Consider the following 24,980-nt stretch of genomic DNA (forward strand, 5'->3'; position numbering starts at 1 on the left):
AAGAAAGGCTTACACCTATGGGAATCATTCTGACACCACTCTGGACCAGGGAAGAGTTTGGCCAGTGCCAAACTATGGTTCCAGCCAACCATAGTCTTCTATTTCCACCAGGAAACCTACCTAGGTAGTTCTCATTCTAAGCCTGGATCTTCTAAATCACTTAGCTATTTTTGACTTAAGATTTTTGCCTCTGTGCACCCAGTCTGGAAGGCCCCAGAAGGCAAGACCAGGGTCTCCTATCCATCCAGGTCTGTCCATTCTCCATCCCTATAACCAGCGGGTGCTTAGGGGACATCCAGCATTATTCCATATAATGTTCACTGCTTAAGCCTGGCTCTAAACATGCTTTGGGCTTGCTTCTTTCCAATTCATATATCCTTTTTAGTTCTTTTTCACCCCTGCCTCCTGTGAGAACAGTGTCAGCATCCCCATGTTACACTGAAGGAAATGGGGACTTTTACAGGGCCAGCATTTGTCCAAGGTCACACAGTCACATAGGCAGAGCTTGGACGTCTGTCTAGAACTCGGCCCATGGCTCTCCCAGTCCCCTTTGAATTCCCATGGCTCTGACGAGGTCTAGGGCAGAAGTCCCAAGGACCCTCCTTCCCCCCAACCCTGACTCCTCTTTGTACCTTTGGGCAAAGTAAAGATAAATTTGTTCCTGGTGAAGGTGAGGCTCTGCTCAGGATCCTGCTGCTCAATGACCTCAGTGACAGCAGAGCAGGCTGGGAGGGGGTCCCCATCATTGACTTGCAACTGCACTCCAGCCCCGGAGCCTGCCTGCAGCGGATTCTCAGCTGACAGCCTCAGGGCATATCTGCCCTCCTCATTAAATCCCACACTCAAGACCTCAAACTCCAGGTCCAGTGTCATCTCTTCTGCCTTTAGCCTTGGGCTCAGCAGGAATGCAGGCAGATGGCGATCAGAACCTCTGAAGGCCATGGCTTCTCTAGACCGAGCTCTGTCCTCTCCTGCTCACAGCTCCATCCCAGTCTGGAGCAGACAGATTGGGCATTTGGGGCCACACCTCACCCTTCTCTGTTTGTTTGAGAAGGATCCAGGCAACAAGCCAGGAAACCAAGTCTGAACTGGGGAACAAAAGCAGCAATTCATTCTTCCTATTTAGTGTTTGATCTTCCAGCAAATATTTATTGAGACCCTACTGTATATGAGGTGCTGTTTTCGGCATTTTGAATATAGCAGTGACTCAAACACACATTCCTGGTCCTCCCCCCTCCCCCCAAAACCTGTCTTCTAGTGAAAGCAGGCGGTAGGGAAGACAGTGATAAACATGAATTATGGAAACCAACGACCAGGGCTAGGAAGCTAGCTCAGTCAGATAATTACTTGCTGCACATGTATGAGAACCTAGGTTTGATTCCCAGAACTCATGTAAGCTGGGAATGGAGGCGCATGTTTATCATCTCAGCACCGGGAAGGTCTAGATTGGTAGATTCCTGGAGCTGGCCTGTCATTCTAGAAGAATCAGCGAGCTCCTGTCTCAAAAAAGTAAAAGGTTCCTGAGGAATAATGCCCAAGGTTTATGGCTGGCTTCTACATGTGTGCTTGTATGTACATGTGTGCTCATAAACATACATAAACACTCTTACACCTATCCACACACTACATGTACAAACATACACCTGCATGCACACATGCACACACACACACACACACACACACACACACACACACACACCCAAAACCTCAAGTTCTTAAGTACGCAAAGAGATGATATATTCTATGGAGTCTATGAAACATGAGGGGAATGTGGGTACGTGATATTCAAAGCTCTCTATTTCTCGGGATTCCTCAGTGGACTGGGAGAGACCTCCAGGGCAGGGGAATATATCTAATCAGTATGTGTTTCTACAGCCAGTTTACTTAATCAAGACACATGGCTTCACTTTACAAAGAGAACACGGTCTCTCACACCAAGGTGGTCAGTCAGGAATCTCTGCTCCCTGTCCTGGGTTTCAATTGCAGCCAGAGGATCCTAGACACTCCTCAATAAAAACTAAGTTTACTGTCATCACCACTATCTTACCACTGTCACCATGACCGTTACCCACACCATCACCATCATCACCACAACTATTACCACTATCATCACCACCACCACCACAACCATCACTATCAACAAAGCCAGTATCACCACTACCATTAGCACCACAGTCATCATATTAATATTGGATTAATGTTGAATAATTATATAATTATCAAATATTGTTGGATTCTCACTATCTAATAATATCAGTATCACTACCATTAGTGATACTTTCTACTGAGCAGCTTCTGGGCATTAGACATTCTTGTGGATCTCTAAGGCGACCCAACGATTTCCTGTTTTCTAGATGGAGACTATGAGACTGAAAGAATGTTCAGACACTTGTCCCAGATCAAATGGCCAGTGAGAATTGCAGTCTGGACCCAAGGAGTGCAGTCTGGCTACATATTCCCCTACCAAACATATCCTAGGATCAACCCAAAGAGATGATGCCTTCTCCTGGGGAAACTCAGTCGCCTGAAGTCACAGAAGGACAGTTTGGAGTCTGTAGAGCATGGTCATGGTTAGCACGGTGAGCCATGTCAACTGACGTCATTTCCCTGGAGGAAAAGACTGTTCTGAAGATGGCTGCTGGCAAGCGCAGCTAAGGGGCCCAGCATATGTGGCAGGCTTCCTTCACAACTGTCAAATTCAGTTTCTTCATGTCCCCAAGGAGACACCAAGGGAGAGTTCCAGTGGCCTAGCATGTAGGTAACATTCAGTAGTTCCCTTCTCTCTGGATGTTGGTGCCCCTTCTGTGTGACGGGCAGCAGCGGGGTAGGTGAGCCATCCTGTAGCTCTAACAGTTGGGAACTCTGTCAGTCACACAGGGAAAAGGGCACAGAATGGCTGTTTTGGGGAGATGGTGGGTGGCAGAGGCTGCCTGAGAATCCTCACGTGGCCAGTTACAGACTGGAGGCTGAACTTGTCTCTGCCAGGCCTGTCCTGAAATGAAATGGTTTGGTACAAACAGCTCTCTTCCCTCGTATGTCTAAAGTCACTTCCATCATCGTCAAAGATGAGAGGTCGTCTTGCCCGCCCCAAGACTCGGAAACCTCAGCACACACTTGTGTGCGGAATTGTGTCTTCTTAGTCGGTTCTCCCAGTCCCTTCAGCACTGCCATCCTCCCTGCTGCCCCTCCATCTGTTCACACAGCCTCTGGGGTGGCTTGTTGGCTTCAGCACGCATTTAGGACCCTCCACTGTCTGGCATCCGTCCCTTTCCAAGTATTCCTTTCCTCCTCTGCCTCCAGGGTAGACTCACTTGTGTGTGTGTGTGTGCACGTGTGTGTGTGTGTGCGCACGCGGGATACACATGTATTTCAAACAAACAAACAGAAATGAAGGTGGCAGGATGGCTCAGTGAGCAAAGGCACTGGCTGCCAAAACTGACAGTTTGAGTTTGATCCCTGAGACCTACATGGTGGAAGAGAACCAACTCCCAAAAAACTGTCCTCTGACTTGCACATGAGCTCTGTAGAACAAACATTCACTGACACACACAATAAATAGACAAGCAGACGAAATAAAAAACTTTTAAAGTAAATAACAATAAAAGTCATGGATCTGAGGATGTAAGCTCAGTTACTAGGATTCTTGCCTGGCACACACCTTAGGTTTGATTTCAGCATCACATAAAAATGAGTGTAATACAAGAGGTAGAGGGATCCAGGTGGTCTAGGTGCAAGCCTTTAATACCAGCACTCAGGAGGCAGAGACAGGTGAATCTGAGTTCGAGGTCAGCCTGGTCTACAGAGTGAGTTCCAGGACACCCAGGGCTGTTACACAGAGATACCCTGTCTCAGGGGGGTGGGGGGAGGTAGAGGCAGGAAGATCAGAAGTTCAAAGGCATTCTTAACTACACATCACATTTGAGGTCAGCCTGGGCTACATAAAGAAAAAAAGCAACAACGAAACATCAACAATTTTTAAAATTACATAGATAGATAGAAACAAACAGACAGGTAATGTTTTTTAAAGTATATTTCAGGAGTGTGTTCTCTTTGCTGTGTTATCAAATTCTAGAACTCGTTATCTTGTAAAACAGAAACTGTCCCCCATTAAAAAGCAGCTCCCTCCCCCAACTTTCATTCCCTGGCAACCTTGCCTTCTGCTCCTGGGTCTGGATGCCCATTGGCCAGGTCCACTCCAGGTGCTCCTATGAAGGAAGCCTCACAACGCTGTGCTGTCCTTTCAAACCGGCTCACTTCCCCGGTGAGCAGGATAGCACCCTGGGGAAGGCTCAGGTTGCACCAGGCCAGGTCCATCCTGCACCTGCACACTGCCCCTCCCCTGCCTTTGCTGGTGCTGTTCTTCTGCCCACACTGCCCAGGTCCTTCTGAAGCAAGACTGCTCTTCCAGCAACCTGAGAAAACTTTCTCTTCAGCCCCTCCAGCGGTGCTGTCCTTGGTTACCTTGCACCCTTTCCTGATCTGTTGCAACCCATGACCTACCCATCCTCTATTGATGTTTCTTTAGGGAACACGCAATGGTTTGTGTGCCCAGGTCAGTAATAGGGGCCTGGGAGGCGATTAAGGCATCATGGAGTGAATGAATGAGTGGATTAAGTGATAAAGACAATTTTGCCAGGGCTGGAGAGACGGCTTAGGGGCTGAGAGCACTGGTTGCACTTGCAGAGGACCCAGATTTGATACCCAGCACCCACATGGTGGCTCACAATCCTCTGTAAATCCAGTCCTAGAAAATACAACACCCTCTTCTGGTCTTTGTGGGCTCTGCATACACTCGATGTGCAGACGTACACTCATACACATTAAATATACTAGCAAGAAATTAAACACAACTCAGCTTCTATTTGTGGCTACCTCGCCTGGATTCCATCTGTGAGAGGTAAAGGAACTTTACTCACCTTGAGGAGCCTTGGTGTGCCAGGAAGGGCAGAAAGCCGTGACTATGTGCTATGTGGCAGAACAGGAGACAAGACCTCCTGATGCTTCAAGTTTTCAGGAGAGTTCTGGCCTCTGATCTTCAGAGATGGACGTAGCATCTTAGCATGTCAGGACTGGACAGCATCCACATTTTACACTTGGGGAAACTGAGTCTAACCATGCACAGAAAGACAGCTCTGGACTCCCATCTTTAATGGTTTTCAAAAGGCTCATACCTTAGGGGAGGTTGTCCTGGGTGGCAGGGCCTGTACCCTTTGAGTGTGGAGGAAGGTGGAGGGAACAAGTAGTCGCAGAAGGCTGACTGCCAAGACACCTTCTGCAGTCCCGCCATGAAAGCCTTAATGGGGCCCTGGACTCCCCTTTCTTCTACAAAAGAATGGCCACTTAGAGGCTGCTGGGGTCTGGAAGAGCCTGGGCCTGTAATTAGCCACCCCGGAGCGCCTCTTCCTGTTTCCCACAAAGACTCTTTTCAGCCTGCCTGCCAGTATCCCCAGGGCTCCTGAGGGCGCTTAGGCCCCCATTGCTAGGCACCTACCTCCCACTCCCTTTCCACCCACCCACTTCTGGCTTCAGCATAGAGCCGAGTTCTCACCAAGAGCAGCGACATCTGAGAGTCCCCTGGAAGCTGTTGGGACCTGTGGCTGAGACACACATCCCCTTCCAGCAGAGGAAACAGGCCAGAGAGAACAGGTGGGTGGGGAGGGTAGACCGGGATCTCCTGATGCCCAGTCTGTGGGATCCATAGATTGCCCCATACCCCCATAGGCCTGCATCCTGCATTCTCCCAGCTCCTCCAATCCCCCTCTTCTTCTCAAGCCCACCCTGTTCCCTTCAGGTTTGAGTGTCACAGGCTCATAAGGTGACAAGATTGCATGGCAACCAGTCTGTCTCTACGTCACAGATTGAGATACTAAGGGCCAGGCCAGGAGGATTTGAACTTAGAATCACTCAGTTGATAGGTGACAGAAACACAATTATTATAGGAGCACGGTCCCTTACCTTCATGGAGGGCCTGGCTCCCTGGAAACTATCTCCTGTGTAGTACTTGTAAGCCTGTCCCCCTCAGACTCCATCAGGTCTCTGAGGCCCCACACTCAACACTGAGTGAGCCAGGGGTGCCCCAGTCACTCCTGCAATCTTCCGGCTCTGGCCTTTGGCAGCATAGGAGCTGTGGGAGTACGCGGAGGCTGCAAGGGAGGTTCTGGGGTTTGCCCCTGCAAACCTCTTCATCAGCTTTGCCTCTGAGGGCTAAAGTTCCTGGGGTTACAGGTGGGGGAGGGCAGTCTCACTGGCAGAGTCAGCAGCACTGGCCTTTGGGAGTCTGACTGCTGACTACTGGGTGGCCCAGCAGACTCCCGGGACCCAGTGGTAGCTAGCTGGTCATAACTGTAGACTGGAGGCCTGTAGACTCTAGGCCTCCAGGAACTCCTGACAGACAGAGCAGGTAAGCCGCAGAACTGAACAGGAACTGGAATGGGTAGCGGAGCTGGCCTGGTCAGAGGCCAGATGGAAGCAGGTGGGGGCTAAGAGAGATCCTATCTTAAACCTTTTGGAGGAGAAAGCAAATTTCATAGGGAGGGAAGGAGGAATGATGTGTGTGTGTGTGTGTGTGTGTGTGTGTGTGTGTGTGTGTGATAGAGTCAGACACAGAATGAGGAATACCAACAGGAGAGGCATGAAGGGCTGGGGCTTGGTAAAGTGCTTGTCTTGCAAGTGGGAGGACTGGAATTTGATCCCTAGAATCCACATGAAAATTCTGGGTATTGTGGCATGCATTTGCAAATCTTAAAACTGGGGAGACAGAGATGAGAGAATCCCTGCAAACCTAGTTAATTGGTGAGCTTCAGGCCAATAATAGACAAAGGAGGTAGGCAGCATCCTGAAGATGAAACCTGAAGTTGCATACATCTATACATGCATGAACACACACACACACATACACACACACACACACACACACACAGAGAGAGAGAGAGAGAGAGAGAGAGAGAGAGGTATACACACATAGAAGTACACACACACAGAAAAAGAGAGAGGTACACACACATATGCACATACACAGAGATACAGAGAGAGAGAGATCGAGGTACACACAGAGAAAGTGGGCACACACATGTATACACACATAGAGGTACACATACACAGAGATGCACACACGCATATACATATAAAATAGAAAAAAAAAGGAAAGACAAGAACATATTCTAAATCAGGCATAATGGCTCATACCTGCAATCCTAGCACTCAGGTGGCAGAGTCAGGAGAATTGCTACAAGTTCAAGGCCAGCCTGAGAAACCAGTTATTTATAGCTAAAGTAAGGAAGGGAGGATTTAGAAGTAAGTTTTGGGACAAAGAAGGAGACCATCACTCCAACAGAAATATCTGGACAAAGCGAACTTTTCTTTTGATCAAGAGGGTGAGCTCAGAAGAGCAAGCACACTGAGACTGGAAGTACATTTGGTTTTTCTTTTAATCAGGTGATGACTGTGCTTCTTCCCCGTTGGCTGGGGTCTGAACTCACAGACTTAATTCGATTGGCTAGTCTGGAAAGAGTTGGCACCCTGGAAATGATGGAACGGGAGAGGAATCTCTGCTCCAGGCCATCTAATTCCTGGAACACTGCCGTGGCCTTTGTGTAAACAAGGGTTTTACCGGATCATGTGTATGGGGATTAAAACATTTGCATAAAAGTCTTACAAGGTGAGGAATATAAAAAGATCTGAATTTTTGGTCATCAAAGTACAAGTTTTGCAATATTTGATAGAAGAGACTCATATTTGGCATTTCTTACAGACGGAAGAAAGAACTAAAGGAGGGGGAGACAGAAAGGTGAAGACAGTGCTAATGTACAGGATGGAGGGTCTGATGGACAGGGACAGACAGACAGGCAGGATAATGAGATGGAAAGCAAGTTTACTCCTGTAGATGGACAGACATGGACTGTAGGCAGACAAGGTGTTGGGAATGCCACTTGGATTAGTGAGCTGAAGGGGTCTTCCCTTATCCCAGAGTGGGTCTCCTAATTCCAGAGTGCAGCAAGTCCATGCTATAGGAAGGGAGACGCTGAGGCTAGAGCAGGGTTCTTTGAGTGGAATGGAGGTGGGGCAAGCATTGGATAGGAATTTCTGACCTATTTTTTTCCTCAGTTACTGACCCTGCCACTTCACAAGATCTCTGTAGCTAACTCTCTTTTGACTGTGATAGACCATGGAATCATACAATCGACTATTCACTTTATGGTCTAGCCTCAGCTCAGGCTCCATCTTTGCAGCTAACTTATTGATCTGTTCTATTTAACTCCAACCTCTGCCTTAGTCCCAGAAGACTTCTTGAGCTCTAGCCTTCCAGACCCCATTTTAGCCTTCTGAAGAGGAAGAGGTAAAGAAAACACCCCTCTTTTAAAAGCGTATCCTAAGCATGATACTCAATACTTTTTCCATTTCTCTGTTGAATGCTCGCCCTTAGAGGTGCATCAAGCTGCAAAGGAGCCTGGGGAATGAAACAGTGGATGAAAGTGAAGTCTACTCAGTGTAGCTCCAGGCTGCCTTCCAGCTTCTTCCCCACACCAGGCTTCAGCACATCCTCACAGTTTCCTTTACCTTGTAAAAATTACATGTGTGATGAAAGTCTGAAGCATTCATTCCCAACCAGGAAAACCCCTTCTGTCAGGTTTTGCCCCTCGCCCGCCCATGTGCTGAGGATGAACCAGACAGAAAGAGAGCAAACAAGAAATGGACCTCTTCAGCCATCTGCTTCCCAGGCACCATTTAGGACACATGACACCAGTATGTGGACATCCTCGGACCTGGCATGTCTGATGACTTGTAGCTCTTTTTACAAATGACTTACTGGGTGGTCAGTGGAAGACAGTCAGTGGCTCCCCTGTCAGGACTAACCTGGAGATGCCTTTGTTTGTCGTCTCTCCTGGGTTAAAGAGGAAAACCTTACATGCAACCTAAAAGAGACTTGCATAAGCCAAAAGGCAAAGGAGAAGGAAATGGGGGTGTAACTGTCCCCTTAGTGAGACCTGTCCTTCTATACCTCAGCCTCCCCCCTCCATGCAGGTCACAAACTCATTGCTAAACCTTCTGTCTTTCAGATCCCTAAATCCCTAAATTCAAAATTCATTATCTATCTTCCCCCAATCCCCACAGTTACTAAGATTGGGCTGTCGGGTCCTGTTGGTCAGGGGACTCTCCTTGACTCCAATAAATAGTTCTCGAGGTTTCTTCTGTATCTTTTTTTTTAAATTCCTTTATCTAGGAGATCAAGAACCTGCAAAAGGATGCCTGTGGTCCATGGCAACAGTGTGACCATTCTGAACGGGTTGCTGTGTGCCTGCCAGGTTCACTTTTTATGCCCTCACCCAAACACACATGCATCTTCTTGTCCAAAGCATAAAACGGGGTGGCTATTTCTGTATTGCTTTGCCCCCGACAGGTTGGTCACCGCCACTGGGCAAGGTGTCTTGGAATCTGCCGTATGGGCAGTGCCTCCTTCAGCACAGTGAAGAGTTCATCACTGTAGACTATCAAAGCTTTTTGATGCGTACGAAGCTTATTGCTGTTCATTTTTTCCTATTGTCAACAGCCTTGGGCTGCTCTGCTTATCCATGAAAGCGGCTTCACAGCGCTTTCAAGTAGGGCAGGCAAGGGCGATTCTTTTGGCGCATGGTTTAATCCTGTCTATCTACTAACAGTTCTCACGGGGACCATCAGCACCCAGCAGGCTGACAGCTTCCCAGCAAGGGCCTTGGGCTATTTGGAGTCCCTCTCCACCTCTCCCCCTCTCCCCTGCTGTGGACACCTGGGAGGGGGGTAGGGAGGGGTTCGGGGAGGCGGGCACTGTCCACAATCCTACTTACTCTCCTCTCCAGGCCACTGAAAGTTTATGGCCCTCAGGCTGCCCACCCTGATGGACTGCAGCAACTTTCTCTTCCAGAAAGGAAACTACCCTCTCTAGGTCTTCCTCCTGAGAAGCCAGACTCCTTTCTCGTCCTAGCTCTTGCCCACTCTTTCCTTGCTCTGCCTGTCACAGTAAAGGGTGCAGCATCTTTTGAGCGTTCCCCCTCCCCCATGCAGCTGCCTCCCTGCAGGACATCCCTTCGAGGAGGATGAAGGGGGTGTGTGGTGAGCAGTGTAGGGGTGCTAGGGATCTGGTGTTGTTCTCGTTGCCTCAGAAGTGTACAGAAATGTGCTACGCTGATGAATGGGACCCAGAGCCTTGCAGCCTCTTTGTGTGGGTTGGAAGAGGAGGGTCTCCGAGGGGGCTCTTTGGCTTCCTCCTAGAATGGCTCATACCAGAAATTCCAGCTTCCTCTCTACCCTGTGGTCAGGGCCCTCAGCCCAGCTGGGCAGCAGCAGGGTGCTGATCAGTTATTAAAAGCTGAGCTGGTGGCTGGGCTCAATACAATTCATCAGGCGATGCCCCCTGGGAGTGATGGATGATGACAAATGAGAGTGGGGGGGGGCGTCTCTGAGCTACCCAAGGCCACAGCTGCGGAAACTCAGCCATCAAAGCCCGGGTTCTCCAGTGGGGTGATTCTGAGGGCCAAGGAGATCAAGTTTCGGGCAAATGGGTTAGGGGCGGAGAAACTTTACTACAGGAGACAGCTGCCCCGTGTGGGGCCCCAGCAGCTCAGGGGCACAGCGCTGAGCTGGACAGAAGGTGGGAGTGGGGGTTGGCAGACCCCTCTGATCCCAGCACTGCAGGAAGGAGGTCTGGGAGGGGATAGGCAGGAGGAGGGACAGGACTGGGGTTGGGAGGGGGCTGCCTTCTGGGAGATCAAGCAGTGCCACTTAAAGCAGGTGTGGGGACCTGCTCAGGACAACTGCTGTGGCCTCACCACCAGCCCGTCTGCGGGACCTCATCTCTAGCAGGGCTGGGTCTCAGAGAAGAAGGCTCTAGTTGGTCAGGGGCACTCTGCGGCTCCCCAGATCAGTCAGGAGTGGAAGGAACCCGAAGGGGACATCAAGGGAGCGCTCCAGGTGAAGTGGAAACCAGGGCATGGAGGCTGGAAGGGGCAGGAGCCGAGGGAGAGCCACTCTGAGGGACCAGATGGCCACCATGGACATGGCAGGGGACTGGGAAGTGAGTGGGACCTTTAAAGAAAATATGAGAATTTTGTTGCAAAAGTCACGTCAGAGCAGGATCCAAGTTCTGGGACAAAAGATGGTGGGAAAGCCCTGTCTTGTGGTCAGCAGATCTGCCAGCAGTCAGTGGTCAGCTTAAAGTTCAAGTCTGCTTCTCAGGGCTGTACCATGGCGGTGCCACCCAGGGAGGACATAAAGGGGAAGGAGACTCCAGGCCTATAGCTGTACAGTCTTCATGGCCTTTGTATCTCTCCACATCTGAAGGTGGAGCAGCCTGAGTAGCATCTAGAAGCCACCGGCTTCCCGTTTATTGTCTTACCGGAAGGGAGACTCCTTACTCCGTGAGAGTAAAAAAGTCGCCTCTGCCCTGTGCAGAAGTTGAGCTCCCTTGGTCCTCTGGGAGGGGAAGAACATGCCACTCCCCTGGAGCAGCCAGCTACCCTCTTCTGCTTCACTTTACCCCAACTTAGCACATGGTGGTATAGGTGAGGAGACTTAGAATTCTAGCGAGGCATCCCGTGATGCTCTGACCCTCCTGTTTGGCAGAGGAAGAAAGAGATAAAGAACACCCACGCTAACTTCTCTCAAGCTGAACAGTCAACAGACCTGTTTCCCTGTTCACTGTGTGGCATTACGATAGTTTGGCTCCTGTGTGTACTGGGGTTGTTTGATGATGATGATGATGATGATGATGATGATGATGATGATGATGATGTGTGTGTGTGTGTGTGTGTTATGTTGGTAAGCACACTCCCAACTGATTGCCTTCTTGGAACTGATTCTGCCTTTCTGGTTGCCTGCATGATCTCTGGGGTAGCTACCACCCAGCCCCACAGTGGACTAAAGCACCCAATGGGCTCTGTATCTTTCTGTGGGGTTGGAGTATAGCTAAGTTTTGGATGCTGTGTGATTTGGGGTGTGCTGCTGGGTTTAGAGTCCAAGGTTGGGGTAGGAGGGTAGAGAGAGATGGGGGTCTGTGGGCTCTGGCTGCTGCTCACTGGGATTTGAACCTTCTTTTTCCCTCTCCCCAGGCTGAAATCCTGGGGTTTTTGAGTGAGTGTGTGTGCTTGTGAAGTTCTGAGGGGCCTCAGGGGAAGCACTGATGCTCTGGGGGTTCTCTTGGAGTTACTAACATATGGGGGTACTGCTGAGATTCAATCCTTCTGAGGTTCTGGGAGTGCTTGCTCCCCTCATTCATGGCAGGTTGCTGTTGGCTCCTTCTGAGCTTAGCACTTTGCCCTTTGAAGATTTTGATAACCACAGGCGCACACGTGGGCCTCTATTCCGGGACACAAACATTCCTCAGGTTTAATCAACTTGAACAAAAACACCGAGAGGAAGGAAGCCCTATTCCAAAGCTTTTAAGGACCAGCTCCATCCCAAGGGACAAGGTTTCTCCCTATCGAGCCCAGATAGCCAATGGCCTTAGCCTGAGGAGGCCTTGGCACTTTGGTCAGCCAGGACCAGCCTCACCCCAGTCACCAGAGCTCACACAGGCTACAGCGGGAGGCAGCCCTACCCTCCCTTGCTCCGGGTTCTCTTGGCTTCTTGTATTCCCTGTCTCAGCTTCCTAAGACTCGTCATTTCTTGTGGCCCTGCCTAGAGCTTTCTGACCTCAGGATCCTGTTCCATACCCTGCCAGGAAGTCCCCAAGATTATTTTTCCTCCCTTGCCCTCCACTTTCCTCGGGTCTCTACTGTTCTTTCTTGCAGTTGCCTCTTCTCTGCAGCACTCGGTCCTGAGGGCAGAACCCACCTGCTGTTCTGGGTACAGGGGCCGCTATGGAGCCAGCTCCTAGGGGCAGGCTGGGCCTGCTGCCCAGGACTTTACAGAAATCCTTCAGGGGCATGTCTTAGCATTCCTGAACCCCAACCTTTCTCCTTAGCAGCTTGCCCATATGGCTAGGCGATTTATTCCCATCCTCTCAGAGCTAGTCCTCTGGTTTGTGGGTGGGAGGATCATGCTGTTCTTGTTTCAGGCTGAGGAAGAACCTTGGGCTTAAGAAGTAGGTTCGTCTTCAGCTGCTGGAACATGGTTACCCATTTACTCATGCATCTTTTCCCCTGGTCCCACCAGAGTGGATGAGGGAACCAGAGGGTAGGTAGAAGTCATTGGGGGGGGGAGAGGGGGACCTGCATAGCCAAAGTCAGACTCTGTGGCTTTGATATGCTTTGATATGCTTGCTACAACAAGGTCTGATGCGATGCCTCCGCATTCTCAGGGCCTGAAGTCACCGAAGACTGTCTTGGGGGAGAAGCCACAATAGAAGAATCTGTAGGCTGGGTGCCATGGAGGCGGGGCTGAGACCTGGCTGGAGTAAGGAGTCACTCAAGGCTGCAAGGGCAGAACCAACACTCAGGCACAGGGAGCCTGCCTCTCCCTAAATGTTCCTATCCGCTGCCATGTGGGAACCTGTCTTGCTTCCCCTGCCAGTGTTGCGCTGCTCCAAGCACTAGACCCAAGGCTGCTTCTGGGTCCATGCCAACAGAGAAAAACAAATTTTATACCTTCCTATCCCTGCCAGGGAGGTAGGACTGCCATTAAGGTGGCTGCTACATCTCCCTAGAGAATACGGAGGTAGTATATTGGGATCTGGGCAGCATCTATAGGAATCTCTTCTAGGGGAGCAAATTTGGTACAGGGAGATGGGGTAGTGGCCATGTCTGGCCTTGGCAAGAAGCTATCTATATGACTTCACCCTTGAGTGAACAGAGGCTCCTTCAGGCAGCCCGATAGGGTTCCTTCCTCCCTCCCCTCATATCCAGGCTCCAAACCACCTGCCCAGTGAGGCCTTTGCACACCAGTTGTCCTAAAAGAGCTGGTTCCACACTACCCGTCTCTCCCCTTACTGTATTTCCCCCTCAGCTCTGATGGCTCACAGTGAGCTGTTCCTTTCTACTTCCCTATATGCCATAAGTCTTGTGGGATGACCCTGTGCCATCAGCAGGCGGAGACATGACTGCCACATAAGATACTTGGAATGAATGAATTAACAAGGCTTGAGAGGTAGCAGTGAATCCCTCTAAGACAGGACAAGGTTGATAGATAGAGGTTTTCAACCAGGAGTGTCTGTCCTGTTCAGGTAGCTGGCTACTGTCTAGGACTGAACTCTTGGTTACAGGTATCACAGGAGGCAGGGTTAAAATCAGTAGGGGCTGATTGCTCTCTATTGAGTGTCTGTTATCCTTGAGAGGTGAAGGGCTCCAGCAAGCTTGGGACATTGCAACCTTATGATATAGGCCCATGATTGAAGAAGGGCCACTGAAACAAGGAACCTTTCTGCTAGACTGTTTCTAAAGTCTCTGTGATCTCGAAGCCAGGTAAAATTCTAAGGTAAAGAGAGTCGGGGACAGAGAAGCAGGGCCCTGTCCCTAGGGGGTCAACAGTATGTCTAGGGGCTGGTTTCGCCTGAACCCTGAGACCAGACAGGCCTGGTGCTGGCTCCTGCGCTGTGTCTGAGAAAACTCCGTCTTAACAATTCTTCTGTGGAATCAGAGGGGAAGTTGGAGTCATCTTCCTGGAAGACAGGTCCTTTGGGAGGGAGGCAGAGATGGCTCGTAGGGCTCAGGTCCCAGTCTGGCTTAGTGGGTCTGGCTAGCAGTGGGAGGTGAGCTGGTGAGACTGAGACCTGTCCACTCTGAGCTCTGTCTGAGTCTGCTGGCCAGCTGGTGTCCTGCAGAGTTCTACCCAAAGGGGAATTTCCTCAGGAATCCTCCTCATTCCCACTGCTCTTTGGCCAAAAACAGTCCCCGTGGGACTGATCAGGACACCCTTTGGCTTCTCACGGCAACCTTCAGGCTCTGGGGGTTATTTAATGCATGTTGATAGGACAGGTTCCTGGACTGTGATCTCTATAGTCTCAACATCCAGAACAGTACTGGCACATAGTAGGTGGTCAGTAGGTTTCTGTTGAAAAAAAAAATGAATAAATGTTTTTTTAAAGGGGGGGGCATCAGATGTCTCTGTGGGAAAAGATGTTTGCCACCAGGACCCAGTGACCTGTGGTCTGTCCCACGTGATGGAGAAAGTCAATTCCTATATGTCATTCCCTGCCATGGCATGTGCTGCCCCCCAAAAAACTGCACACCCACCCGTTAGATAAATGTAATAAAAATGCTTTTAAAACCCGTCTGGACAAGGTCATGGCCCAACGTCTTTCAGCATCAGTGCTGGGAGAATTGTGGCACTCTGAAGGGCTGGAAGCCACAGAGTGTTGGGTCCCAGCTGAGAACAGCTCTTTGCTTTGTCTGCCTCTTGCTCCTCCCCACAGACTGGGCCAGGGAAGGGAGGGGGCAGCCAGGGGTCCAGCTCCTCTGGGAGGATAGGAAGCTCTCACCCCTTCACCGGGGCTGGAACAAGCACAGCAGCAGGCAGACGGGGTTCATCTTCTCGCAGGTCTGGTTTGAGTTTTGAAGGACTCATTTCCGCCTGTGGGGGTGAGTTATCTTCTTGTGAAATCAAGTCGTAAGAACAAAAAGGTTTGACTAGTGTAACACGTGTGTTCTCCCTCATATATACTCAGGAGACCATGTGGATAGGTTCCTCCCTGCCTCTGTGGCCAGTCTCAGTGGGTGTTGTCCTAAGATGCCACGATACTGGGCTCTGCAGAGGGGCTGTGCCTAGCGGGGAGAGCTCGCTCGGGGCAGGTGCTGGAGGTAGGCTTGTACATTCATCTGCGGGGGCGGGGAGGGGGCTCATCAAGAATCATGGTGTGTTCCCAGCACTGAGGCTGTAAAGGTAAAGGGGCTGACCAGGGGCAAGCGGACACTGGGGGATGGTCTCAAGGGAGTTTGGCAAAGGGGGGAGGGCTTGGGCTGGACCCCAGAGCAGGAGGGGTGGGGAGCCCAGCTGTGGGACAGACCAAGTGGTGCCGGCCACAGCCCGCCCACCCTTTCATCTCTGCAGCTCCTTCCTCCTTGGTCCCCCCCTTTCTACTCTGTCTGTGGGTCCATCTGGGTGGGCTTGGGGCGGGGAAGGAAGGGGTCTGTGCGGGCAGTTTGCACTAGGGAAATCTTTGAAAGTAGACCAGCTGGTAGCAGGTCAGTTGGCCCACTAGGTGCTCCAGCAAAAGCCTGGGATTCCAGGGGGTGCAGGAAAGGACTGTCAGACCAAGCAAAAGGGTAGGAAAGACAAGAGGAGGCTCCTGAATGCTCCCCCACTCCCCTCCACCCCCACCCCACCAGCCCTTCCCTGACCTGAAGTCCCAGATGGCTTTTCCCAGAGAGCTAAAAGCAAGAAAGTAACCTTTGGGATTAAAAAGAAATGCTCCTTTGTTTCTGGTTTTCTTTCTTTCTTTTTTTTTTCTTTTAAGCCTCTTTTCACATTTGTATGCCCCCCCTTTTCTTCCTTTTCTGTCACTCCCTTTTCTGGGTTCAAGGAAGAAGGGCTGGAGCATGGCGTCCCACGCAGCAGAGGATGGGAACCAGACCTCCTCTGGGATGACGGATGACTACAGCAGCTGGTACATCGAGGAGCCTCTAGGGCCTGAGGAGGTGCAGCCAGAGGGGTAAGTGTAGCATTTGGCTCAGTCAGCCATCAGCACGGGTCATGGTCGAGAGGTTACCAAGATGGAGGCAGAGAGACCCTGGACCAGTGTTTAAGATTGGCTCTCCTGTTTATCTGCTGCGTGACACCAGGTCACAGCTTCAGGCTGTCTCTAAGACCTGAGAACAACTGTTCTTGAGTTCTTAAGAAGGGCTTGAGGCCCTCTGGCCTGTAGCCAGCCAAGGTGGGAGCGATGTGACTGTCCCAGACCTCTGTGGTGACTGGTATATGGTTTGTACCTGGGGCTTTACAAGAATGGGAGAGTCAGAAACCCTAGAAGGAAAACCTGGGGAGTCACTGAGGAAACCTGTAGCTCATCTCTGGTCCACTCTTGAGTCGGGTTTAGGAAGGTACGGAAGGAGAGGAGGTCTGGTTTTAGCAGCAAGTGCGTAGGCTAGCTCAGGGAAGGTACACACGCAGTCCAACTCACCCTCCTCCCACGGGTGTCCTGCGAATTCTTGGTCTTGACCCTTGCTATCTGCTTAGTCTGGGCACTGAGGTTTTCTGTGGCACGGCACTCCTCTCCCTGAGACCAGCTGCCTCCATGGCACCCTGAGCTCAGCTCTCCCGGCATTGTTCCTGGCCCCTGCTCCTTCTGAGGGTTTTTGAAGAACTGGAAAGGTGAGGCAGAGAGGTGGGGGTGGAGTGGGATGGGGTGGAGGGGAGGTACTAAGCCAGATGTGTGCACATCTGTTCCCCATTAAAATTTGAAACCGGAGAAGGAAAAATGCTCAAATGTTTCCCCAGAGGCTATGGCTGCGGCATGGCTTGGTTGGGGTCACCCAGCAGGGACTGAGGCCCCACCCAGGCCCAAGGGAAGGTGCTGTTGTTCGGAGTACTTAGGGTTCTGGCCACCTGCAGAAGAAGTCTGTGGTCAGTAAGGCCCTCGTGACCCCCTCTCCCCCTAACTCTACCACGTAGGCATGGGCTAAAGGAGGGGCCTAGGCTCTCCAAGGACACCAAGCTCCAAACTTGGGGTGAGGACCCAATCAGAAACTGTGTCCTTGTGAGTGTCAGGGACCAGGCTGGGCATGGGCTGGAAGCCAGGTGCCTGCAACTAGTTCTGTTGCTGGGGATCTGTGTGCAGTTAGAATAAGGTGAGTGTATGGTGGGAACCGGGTCTGCGGAGAGGTGGGTCTGTAGAGTGAAGGGGATTATTGCAACCTTCTTATTCAGAAAACAAAACATAGCAAGTCTAGACACAACTCCACCTCTCCCCCAACCCTACCCCCACCGCCAAAGATGAGAACAGAGAGCCGGGAGTACAGGGGATTCCCTAGGAGATGAACTTGGGTTCACCTCTGCCGATGTGAGTCAGACACCCCAGGGGTGCGCTACATCAAAGCTCCAGGATGCAGGCTCTCTGTACCTTAGTGTGCCCTGCACCGTAGGATGGAGCTAGGGTGGGGTCCTAGGGTCAGGATGGACTCACTCACAGACTTCTAAGCTTCAGGCCTCTGCTTTGCACAGGCGGGCTTCCCAGCGCCTCCCACACCAGGGAGGGCTTTAACCTTGCCCTGGCCTCCCTCTGGACCAGCAAGCTGAGAGGCTTGTCTAGTGCCAGACACTGTCTTCTCCCTGCTCAGGCTCTTTCTGCACCCCAGGGCTGCCTCTTCCCTTCTTTTCCCGAGGAGATGCTAACCTCTGTCCCACTCAAGTTCCAAAGCTGTGTAAAGATTACTTGTTTATGACTGTGACCCAGTTTGGAGCCTCTCAGCCATCTTCTCAGAAGCCTGGTAGAACTTTCTCTTCCCTCTATGCTCTTTAGTACCAGAGAGGTAGTTCCTCTCCATGGTAATATCTATGTTATCCTGTCTGATCAATCACACAAAGCCTGAGTCCCCACCCATCCCCAGTGAACAACTAAACTAAGGTGCCAGGAACGTTACGTTCAGTAAGGACCAGAGTTTCTCCAGATAGGGTTCTAAATAAGGTTTTCAGGGTTGAAGTGGCTTTTCGTTTGATGTGGGCTCATGAGAAAGTGGCCAAGTTGCTCAAGGAACAGAGTACTGCATCCCTGTCCTGGCAAGGCTAGAAGCACAGGACTGAGCAGGACTAGACACAGAGAAGGGTTTAGGGACTTGAGTGGTGCTCCCCAGGCCCCAAAGGCTGGTCACATTGCACTTGGGAGTGAGAGGCTACAAGACCCAAGCTCAAGCCGGGCAGTAGTGGTGCATGCCTCTAATCCCAGCACTCGGGGAGCAGAGACAGGCAGATCTCTGTGAGTTCGAGGCCAGCCTGGTCTACAGAACGAATTCCAGGATAGGTTCCGAAGCTACAGAGGAACCCTGCCTCGTAAAACAAAAAACAAGACCCAAGCTCAGGCAGTGACAATCATTCCCCTATGCCCCTGCATGACAGGCATGTTGCTTATGGGAGTATCTTTGCTGGTGCTAGAAATGGCACATTAAAGACCCATTTGACCCCTCCACCTCAATGATGAACTCAAGAAGTCCCCAAGAGAAAACCAGGTGGAAGGGGAGGCCAACCAGCAGATGGTACAGGGGCTTAGCACACCTGTTTGCTCTTTTTTGCTCAGCAGGCAGGTGCCTAAGAGGGTGGCCTAGCCTCCTGACCAACAAGGCCAAGCCATAGCAGAAGTCTTTCAGCTCCATCCCCTGCCCCTCCCCCTTCCCAACTTCTCACTCTTCTCCCCCAGTTCCCCATCCCCCACACGCCACACCCCCATCTTCTCAGGTCTCTCTTACATTGGAACCCTCCCTCTGGCTCTCAGATGCAAGCTGGGCATTCTAGAAAACTATCCCAGCCCTGGCACCCAGCCTGCCTGCTTACCCATCTTCAGTTGAAGATTTCTCTCCCACGTGATGGATGTTGTGGCATTTGTGGTCCTCCTTGAGCCTTTTCTTTCCACTGGCTCCTTGCTGTGCTTCAGAGTAGGACCTCTGCCAGGCCCCAGGGAGCCTCTGTGGTGATTAGGAAAAGGGACCCTTCATTTAGTGTGTTCAGCTCAGCAGGCACAGAGCATGGAGAACTGTACGGCCTGGATTTCTGAGTCCTGTCCTTCTGCAAGAATACAATCTGTTTTGCTGCACCCCAAAGCTTTTAATGAGATGGAATGGGGAAAGAGAAAGGACCCTTCCGGTCCTAGATCCCTGAGGCATCAAAAGCAAATACTACAGGACTAAAGGCTAGACTACTTGATTCAGGTCGTAGGCTCAACCTCTGTAGATCTGTAGATCAGGAATCCCCTAAAGGTTAACGGTTGATGATGACCTTGGAGGACAGGAACTACTGGGGTGACCAAGAATAGATATTCAGACCAAGCTTCACTACTCTGTGTTTCTCAGGAGTCTCTTGTCTCTGGCCCTATAGCATGGCACAGGACCAGCACAATACAGGGGCATGGGGATCCAGACTGACCCTGAAGAGCAGAACTAGGCAACCTGGGGTCGGGGTAGAGGGAGGCAGATGCTGGTGAGACCTCCTTGGACCCTAGATCCAGCTAAACTTATGGATTGTTTGCTCTGTAGGGTGAAGCCACCTTGCCAGCCCAGTGTACCACCTGCCCTGCACCATGCCTGCCTGGCCTCACTGTCAGTAAGTCCAGCCTGCCTCGCCACCTGCTGCCAGTCAAGGCAGAGGGATTTATGTTCTTATTTGGGATGCTGCTGAGGTTCTAGTGCTCCCCAAACCAGACATACTAACCAAGTCCAATCTCTCACAGACTCTGTCATCTTTTAGCCAGTCCCAAAGATGTCACCTGAGCCTGCATTGGGTGGGTGCGGAGCATTTTGAGACCTACCGGGACAAGTCTTGGAACTCAGATCTCCGGGAAGCCTGACACCCAAGCCCTCTCTGCTCTTTTCTTCCAGCTCCTGGCTCTGCTGTTGCTGGCTTTGCTGGTGAGGCGCCGCAGGCTTTGGCCACGGTGTGGTCATCGCAGGCCCGGACTTCCCAGGTTGGTGCTAGGCTCTGGGAAGCCCCACTTGAGGCCCAGCTGACAAGGTTCCTCTAGGAGGGTGGGTAACTTCTTAAACGGTTTAAAACCAGCTCTGACTACAGAGGCACCCCTGTCTCTCTCAGTCTGGAGCCCTCCCCTCCCAGAGTTCTTGGCTTAGGCAGGAGGGTATAACAGAAGGAGGTAGAGAGGCTGCTCTGTCCACCTGCTTGAGTGTTCAGGAGGTGGGGTAAGGAATTCCAGGGAAGGGAAGGTCCTGGTAGGCAGCCCTCTGTCTTAGAGTGGCCTAGAGTGGCCATCACCCGCTGATGTCCTCTCAAATCTCTTCCCTGGAGAACATCCTGGGATCACGATTTGTGAGTGACCACCCTTCAGCCCCCATGGCTGCCACTTTCCTTTTCCCTTTTCCTTTGGCTGTGTAACTCACTTCAGAGAGTGAGGCAGGGGACATTCTGAGGACACTGGAGTGGGCTGAAGAAGGAGACAACAAACGTTAGGAAAGCTAGCAGGTGCAAGTCCTGTGGGAATGGGGAGCCTCTGTGGGAGCAGCCTAAGATGTCGGGGCAGGGGAAGCCTGCTTTGCTGGGGCGTAGAAGGAAAGAGGATGGGGCTCTCAGAAAACCAGGACAAACTAGAGTAGAGAAGCAGAGACCAAAAGCCTGAGACTGCCGTGCCCGCTGTCTGCCCTCTGCCCTGGTCCACACCCAGTCCAAGGAGGCGGTCGTTGCACAAGGATGTTATGACTCGCTGTGTTCTCTGAAGGCCTGCCAGCCCAGACAGACAGATCTACTCCCATGGAGGCGGCTGTTTCCTGGAGCTCCCCTGGCGGGTGGAGCATCAAGAGCTTGTTCCCACCCGCCTTTTGCCTCAGTGCCCAGCTCAGGATGGGTGCGAGGCCCTCCACAAACATGCTGGTAGCGAATAGATGAACAGAGAAAGAGAGATCTCCGTTCTTCCCTTTGGATGGTAGACTGACTACTTCACAGTTTAGGGAGCAGAGTGTGGAGGGGCAAAGGCTGAGGGACTGAGAGTCTTCCTTCTATCCTGTCCCTGTCCATGGCAGCCCTGTGGATTTCTTGGCTGGGGACCGATCCTGGACGGTGCCCACTGCTGTCTTTGTGGTCCTCTTCAGCCATCTCTGCCTGTGGCTGCCTGATGAGAACCCACTGCCTTTCTTGAGCCTCAAGGCAGCATCCACCCCAGGTATCTTGCTCAGGGACTCCTGGAGCTGGCCTGATGAGACAAGGCAGGGTGGGGTCCTGGTTTATTGAGGTTGGCTGGGGGAGGTGATGGCAACAGGAACATCTGTCAGTAGGGGGTACACTGACCGCAGAGTGACCTCTGTAGATCAACAATCTCCACAAAGGGCGGACAGTAGTAATAGCTCTAGTTGAGAGAGAACTAAGGGTCAGAGAAGAAAGCGGTGATCAAAAGTACTTAGCGTGCGGAGTACTTACTCAGGCACCATGCTAAGCACTTCTCGGTTCGCCTTTGCTAAAACACTGTGCCTCTTTCCTTTTCACAGATGGGGAGACGGAGACACTACGAGGTAACTTGGCTAAGATCATAGCTTTTGTTTGCACCCAAGCGAAGTGACTTCTTACCCACTGAAGAAGCTGAGGAGCTTCTGAGATAGACAGGGAAGAGGCTTCGATGGGAAGGGTCCAGGCCCTCAGTCTTTCTCTCTGTTAGTGTCTCTCATTTGTTTCCCTTTCCAGAGCCCTGGAAGCTACTGGCCCTGCTCTACTACCCAGTCCTTTATTACCCTCTGGCTGCCTGTGCCACAGCAGGGCACCAAATGGCATACTTATTGGGCACAGTGCTATCCTGGGCCCACTTTGGAGTTCAGGTCTGGCAGAGAGCCGAGTGTCCTCAGGACCCCAAGGTAAGCCTGACTCACAGTGGCCTAGGGGAGAAGAATGCTCCTGCTTGTCTCTTCTCACCTCTGCCCACACTCTGGGCTTCCCTGCTTCCCCTCATTGTTCTCAGATCTCCTGCATGCCATGTCTGTGGCCAAGCTTGGCTGCTCTGGGGCTGAGGCCTGGGGCGGGGATCTGAGCTGTGTCCTCGGCAGCTTTCAGCCTAGGAGGGCAGAGTGAGGACAAGGAAGCCTGCAGCACCCTTCCCCTGATTTCAGGGGCTTCCTTTGGGCAGAATGAATAGACAGAGGCAAGTAGTGATGAGTGGGGAGATAGCCTAGAGGCCCAAAGAAAAATTCTAGAACCCCAGAACAGCTTCGCTAGCTCCTGGCTGAGATTATGAAGCTCCTCAGTGCAGACCCAAAGATCAGCGGTGCAGGTGCATCTGCTTTCTAGCCAGACATCCCGGCTCCACGGCTTGGCCACACTCATTTTCCAGGGACCGCTTCGCTTATTCAGCTGCTGCTTTAGTCAGGCCTCGAAATGCCCCTGTGGACAAAATAAAGTAAGTCCCTGGCCTTCCAGGAGCTGTCCTTCCAGAGGAAGAGACACAGTGCACACACAAGCAAGGTGCACCTCCTAGGGCTGAGTGCTCAGGGAAAAGAGTCACTTGTCTGAGACTCAGTTTCCCCACCGAGTCGACGGAGCTGGCAACACTCATCTCTCCAGGAAATATTTAAAAATTCAAGCATCATGGGTCTCACTTCTAATTCCAGTTCTTGGGAAGCTGAAGCAGGAGGATCACTAGTTTGCGGCCAACTTGGGCTATGTAGCGAGATCTTGTCTCAAAATAGAAAACAAAGACCCCAAACACCAAAAGCTAAGAAGCTTTTCTGCTAAGGCAGTTGGGGCTTGGCACATGTTATGCTCTCAAGAAAAATACTGACTTGAAAGTCAAATAAATGACTATGGAAGGAGCGGACCCAGGGAAGTCTCACGTGGGTGCTGGGGTGTGTACTAGACAAACTGCATTAGAAAAAAATGGGGTCTTCATCTAGTTTTTTATTTATTTAATTTTTATTTTTTTAAAAAGTGGATGAGTGTTTTGTTTGCATGTATGGACACATGTGTGTGTACCACATGCTTACAGTGTCTGTGGAGGCCAGAAAAAGAACACCAGACCCCCAGAGTTCAGAGAGTTGTGAACCACCATGTGGGTGTTGGGAACCAAATCTAAGCCCCATGGAAAACCAGCCAGTGCTCTTAACCTCTGAGCCATCTCTCTAGCCCCTTTTGTGGTCTAGTTTTTAGTAGTGTGTGTCCTAATGTTCTAGGAGCACAGAAACTGAGAAACTGGGTGACTGGTTGCAGGCCTCACTGAAACCCATGGGAGTTTAGGAAAGGATTGTGCCACCTTCTCTGGATTCCGTTTAAGTTATTAGGGCCCCAAGTTGGTAGATGAGCCAGTTTGGTGGCCCTAGAACCAGAAGGCTTACCATGGACCCGGGGCCATCCCCAGGGCCCTGTGTGGGGTGGGAAGGGATGTGGATCCTGGGAAGAAGGCAGAAGGTAGGTCTGATTGTGTGTCTGTCTGTCCAGATCTACAAGTACTACTCCTTGCTGGCCTCCTTGCCTCTGTTTCTGGGCCTCGGGTTCCTGAGCCTTTGGTACCCAGTACAACTGGTGCAGAGTGTCCGGTACCGGATGGAAGCAGGTTCCCAGGTAAGCAGGTTCCCAGGTAGAGTGTGGACCAGGGCTTCCCTGACTCCTGCCTTCTCAGGTCTGTGCCCTCTGTGTTTTAAAACTGCATCTTTTTTCTATGTGCCTATACATGTATGCACATACGTGTGTGTGTGAGAGAGAGAGACACGGGGGGTGGGGTGCACAGAGTGTGACCAGAGTCAGAGGACAACTTTCGTGAGTTCTCTTCTTCCACAGTGTAGGTCCTGGGGCTCGAACTCAGGTTATCAGGCTTGATCATACTTACTCACTGCCAGCCCATGAACAATTTCTTTTCAGAATAACTGTTTGGTGCTGTCCTCTGTCCCTGTCCCCAGGCAGAGGGCAGAGGCTGGGCCAGGCTCTTGAAGGTCCCCAGAGTACCCAGGACCCCGGGCTGTGTGCAGAGTGGGGACTCAGCAAAGCAGAACTGAATCCATGGGTTCATAGTTCTGTCTTTGAAACCCTTGAGGGTATAGTTGGAGCAATGAGCTCTCTAAGAGTCCTGTGACTCTGCAGAATTCTGTGGATGTTGGGCTGCTTCAGGAAGCTCACTCGGATTGAGCTGAACTGGTGATGATGTCAGATGCAAGGCAGGGGGTGATTGGTGGAAGGGCCTTCCTGGAGGAAGCAGAATTCAGTGAGAGTCTGAAGGGAGAAGAGCAGGCAAATGAAGGAGCTGGGGGAAGGGGTGGGGCTGCGCCATTCACACCGACCTGTGTTGTGCAGACGATAGCACATAAGAGATACTCCGCAGGTTGAGGTTTTATCTGTTGGGAGAATGTTTGCCTAGCAACCATGAAGCCCTGGGTTTGATCCTAAGCACCAAGTAAACGGGGTATGGCTGCCCCCAGAGATTGGGAGGTAGAGGAGGTAGAGGCAGGAGAACC

General features: G+C 51.4%; 1 protein-coding gene and 1 long non-coding RNA gene across 6 annotated transcripts in view; one reads left to right on the plus strand and one right to left on the minus strand.

Annotated features, from left to right (window-relative positions):
• Positions 1-2,189: 2,189 nt before the first annotated feature.
• Positions 2,190-5,720, minus strand: LOC146894553 (uncharacterized). The gene is made up of 2 exons (XR_015001724.2): positions 4,917-5,720; positions 2,190-2,992 (listed from the first exon to the last, which is right to left on the minus strand). It is a non-coding gene; the product is annotated as an uncharacterized LOC146894553 (long non-coding RNA).
• Positions 5,721-6,258: 538 nt separating this feature from the next.
• Stra6 (signaling receptor and transporter of retinol STRA6) overlaps positions 6,259-24,980 on the plus strand; it is a 29,302-nt gene continuing 10,580 nt past the window's right edge. The window contains exons 1-9 of one of the 5 annotated variants that reach the window (XM_085689123.2): positions 6,269-6,400; positions 7,435-7,657; positions 16,427-16,555; positions 20,085-20,151; positions 20,427-20,512; positions 21,576-21,715; positions 22,038-22,061; positions 22,231-22,397; positions 23,971-24,093. In XM_085689123.2, the coding sequence (XP_085545249.2) occupies positions 16,443-16,555; positions 20,085-20,151; positions 20,427-20,512; positions 21,576-21,715; positions 22,038-22,061; positions 22,231-22,397; positions 23,971-24,093 (720 nt within the window). In that variant the 5' untranslated portion in view covers positions 6,269-6,400; positions 7,435-7,657; positions 16,427-16,442. Of the gene's footprint in view, positions 6,401-7,434; positions 7,658-15,370; positions 15,486-15,550; positions 15,705-16,026; positions 16,170-16,426; positions 16,556-20,084; positions 20,152-20,426; positions 20,513-21,575; positions 21,716-22,037; positions 22,062-22,230; positions 22,398-23,970; positions 24,094-24,980 lie in introns of those variants that run through there. The other 4 variants (XM_048423695.3, XM_085689124.2, XM_087905274.1 and 1 more) reach the window with 4 other exon arrangements.

This window comes from Myodes glareolus, chromosome 4 (genome assembly GCF_982192425.1).
Source record: "Myodes glareolus chromosome 4, mMyoGla1.1, whole genome shotgun sequence".
NCBI classification, from domain to species: Eukaryota; Metazoa; Chordata; class Mammalia; order Rodentia; family Cricetidae; genus Myodes; species Myodes glareolus.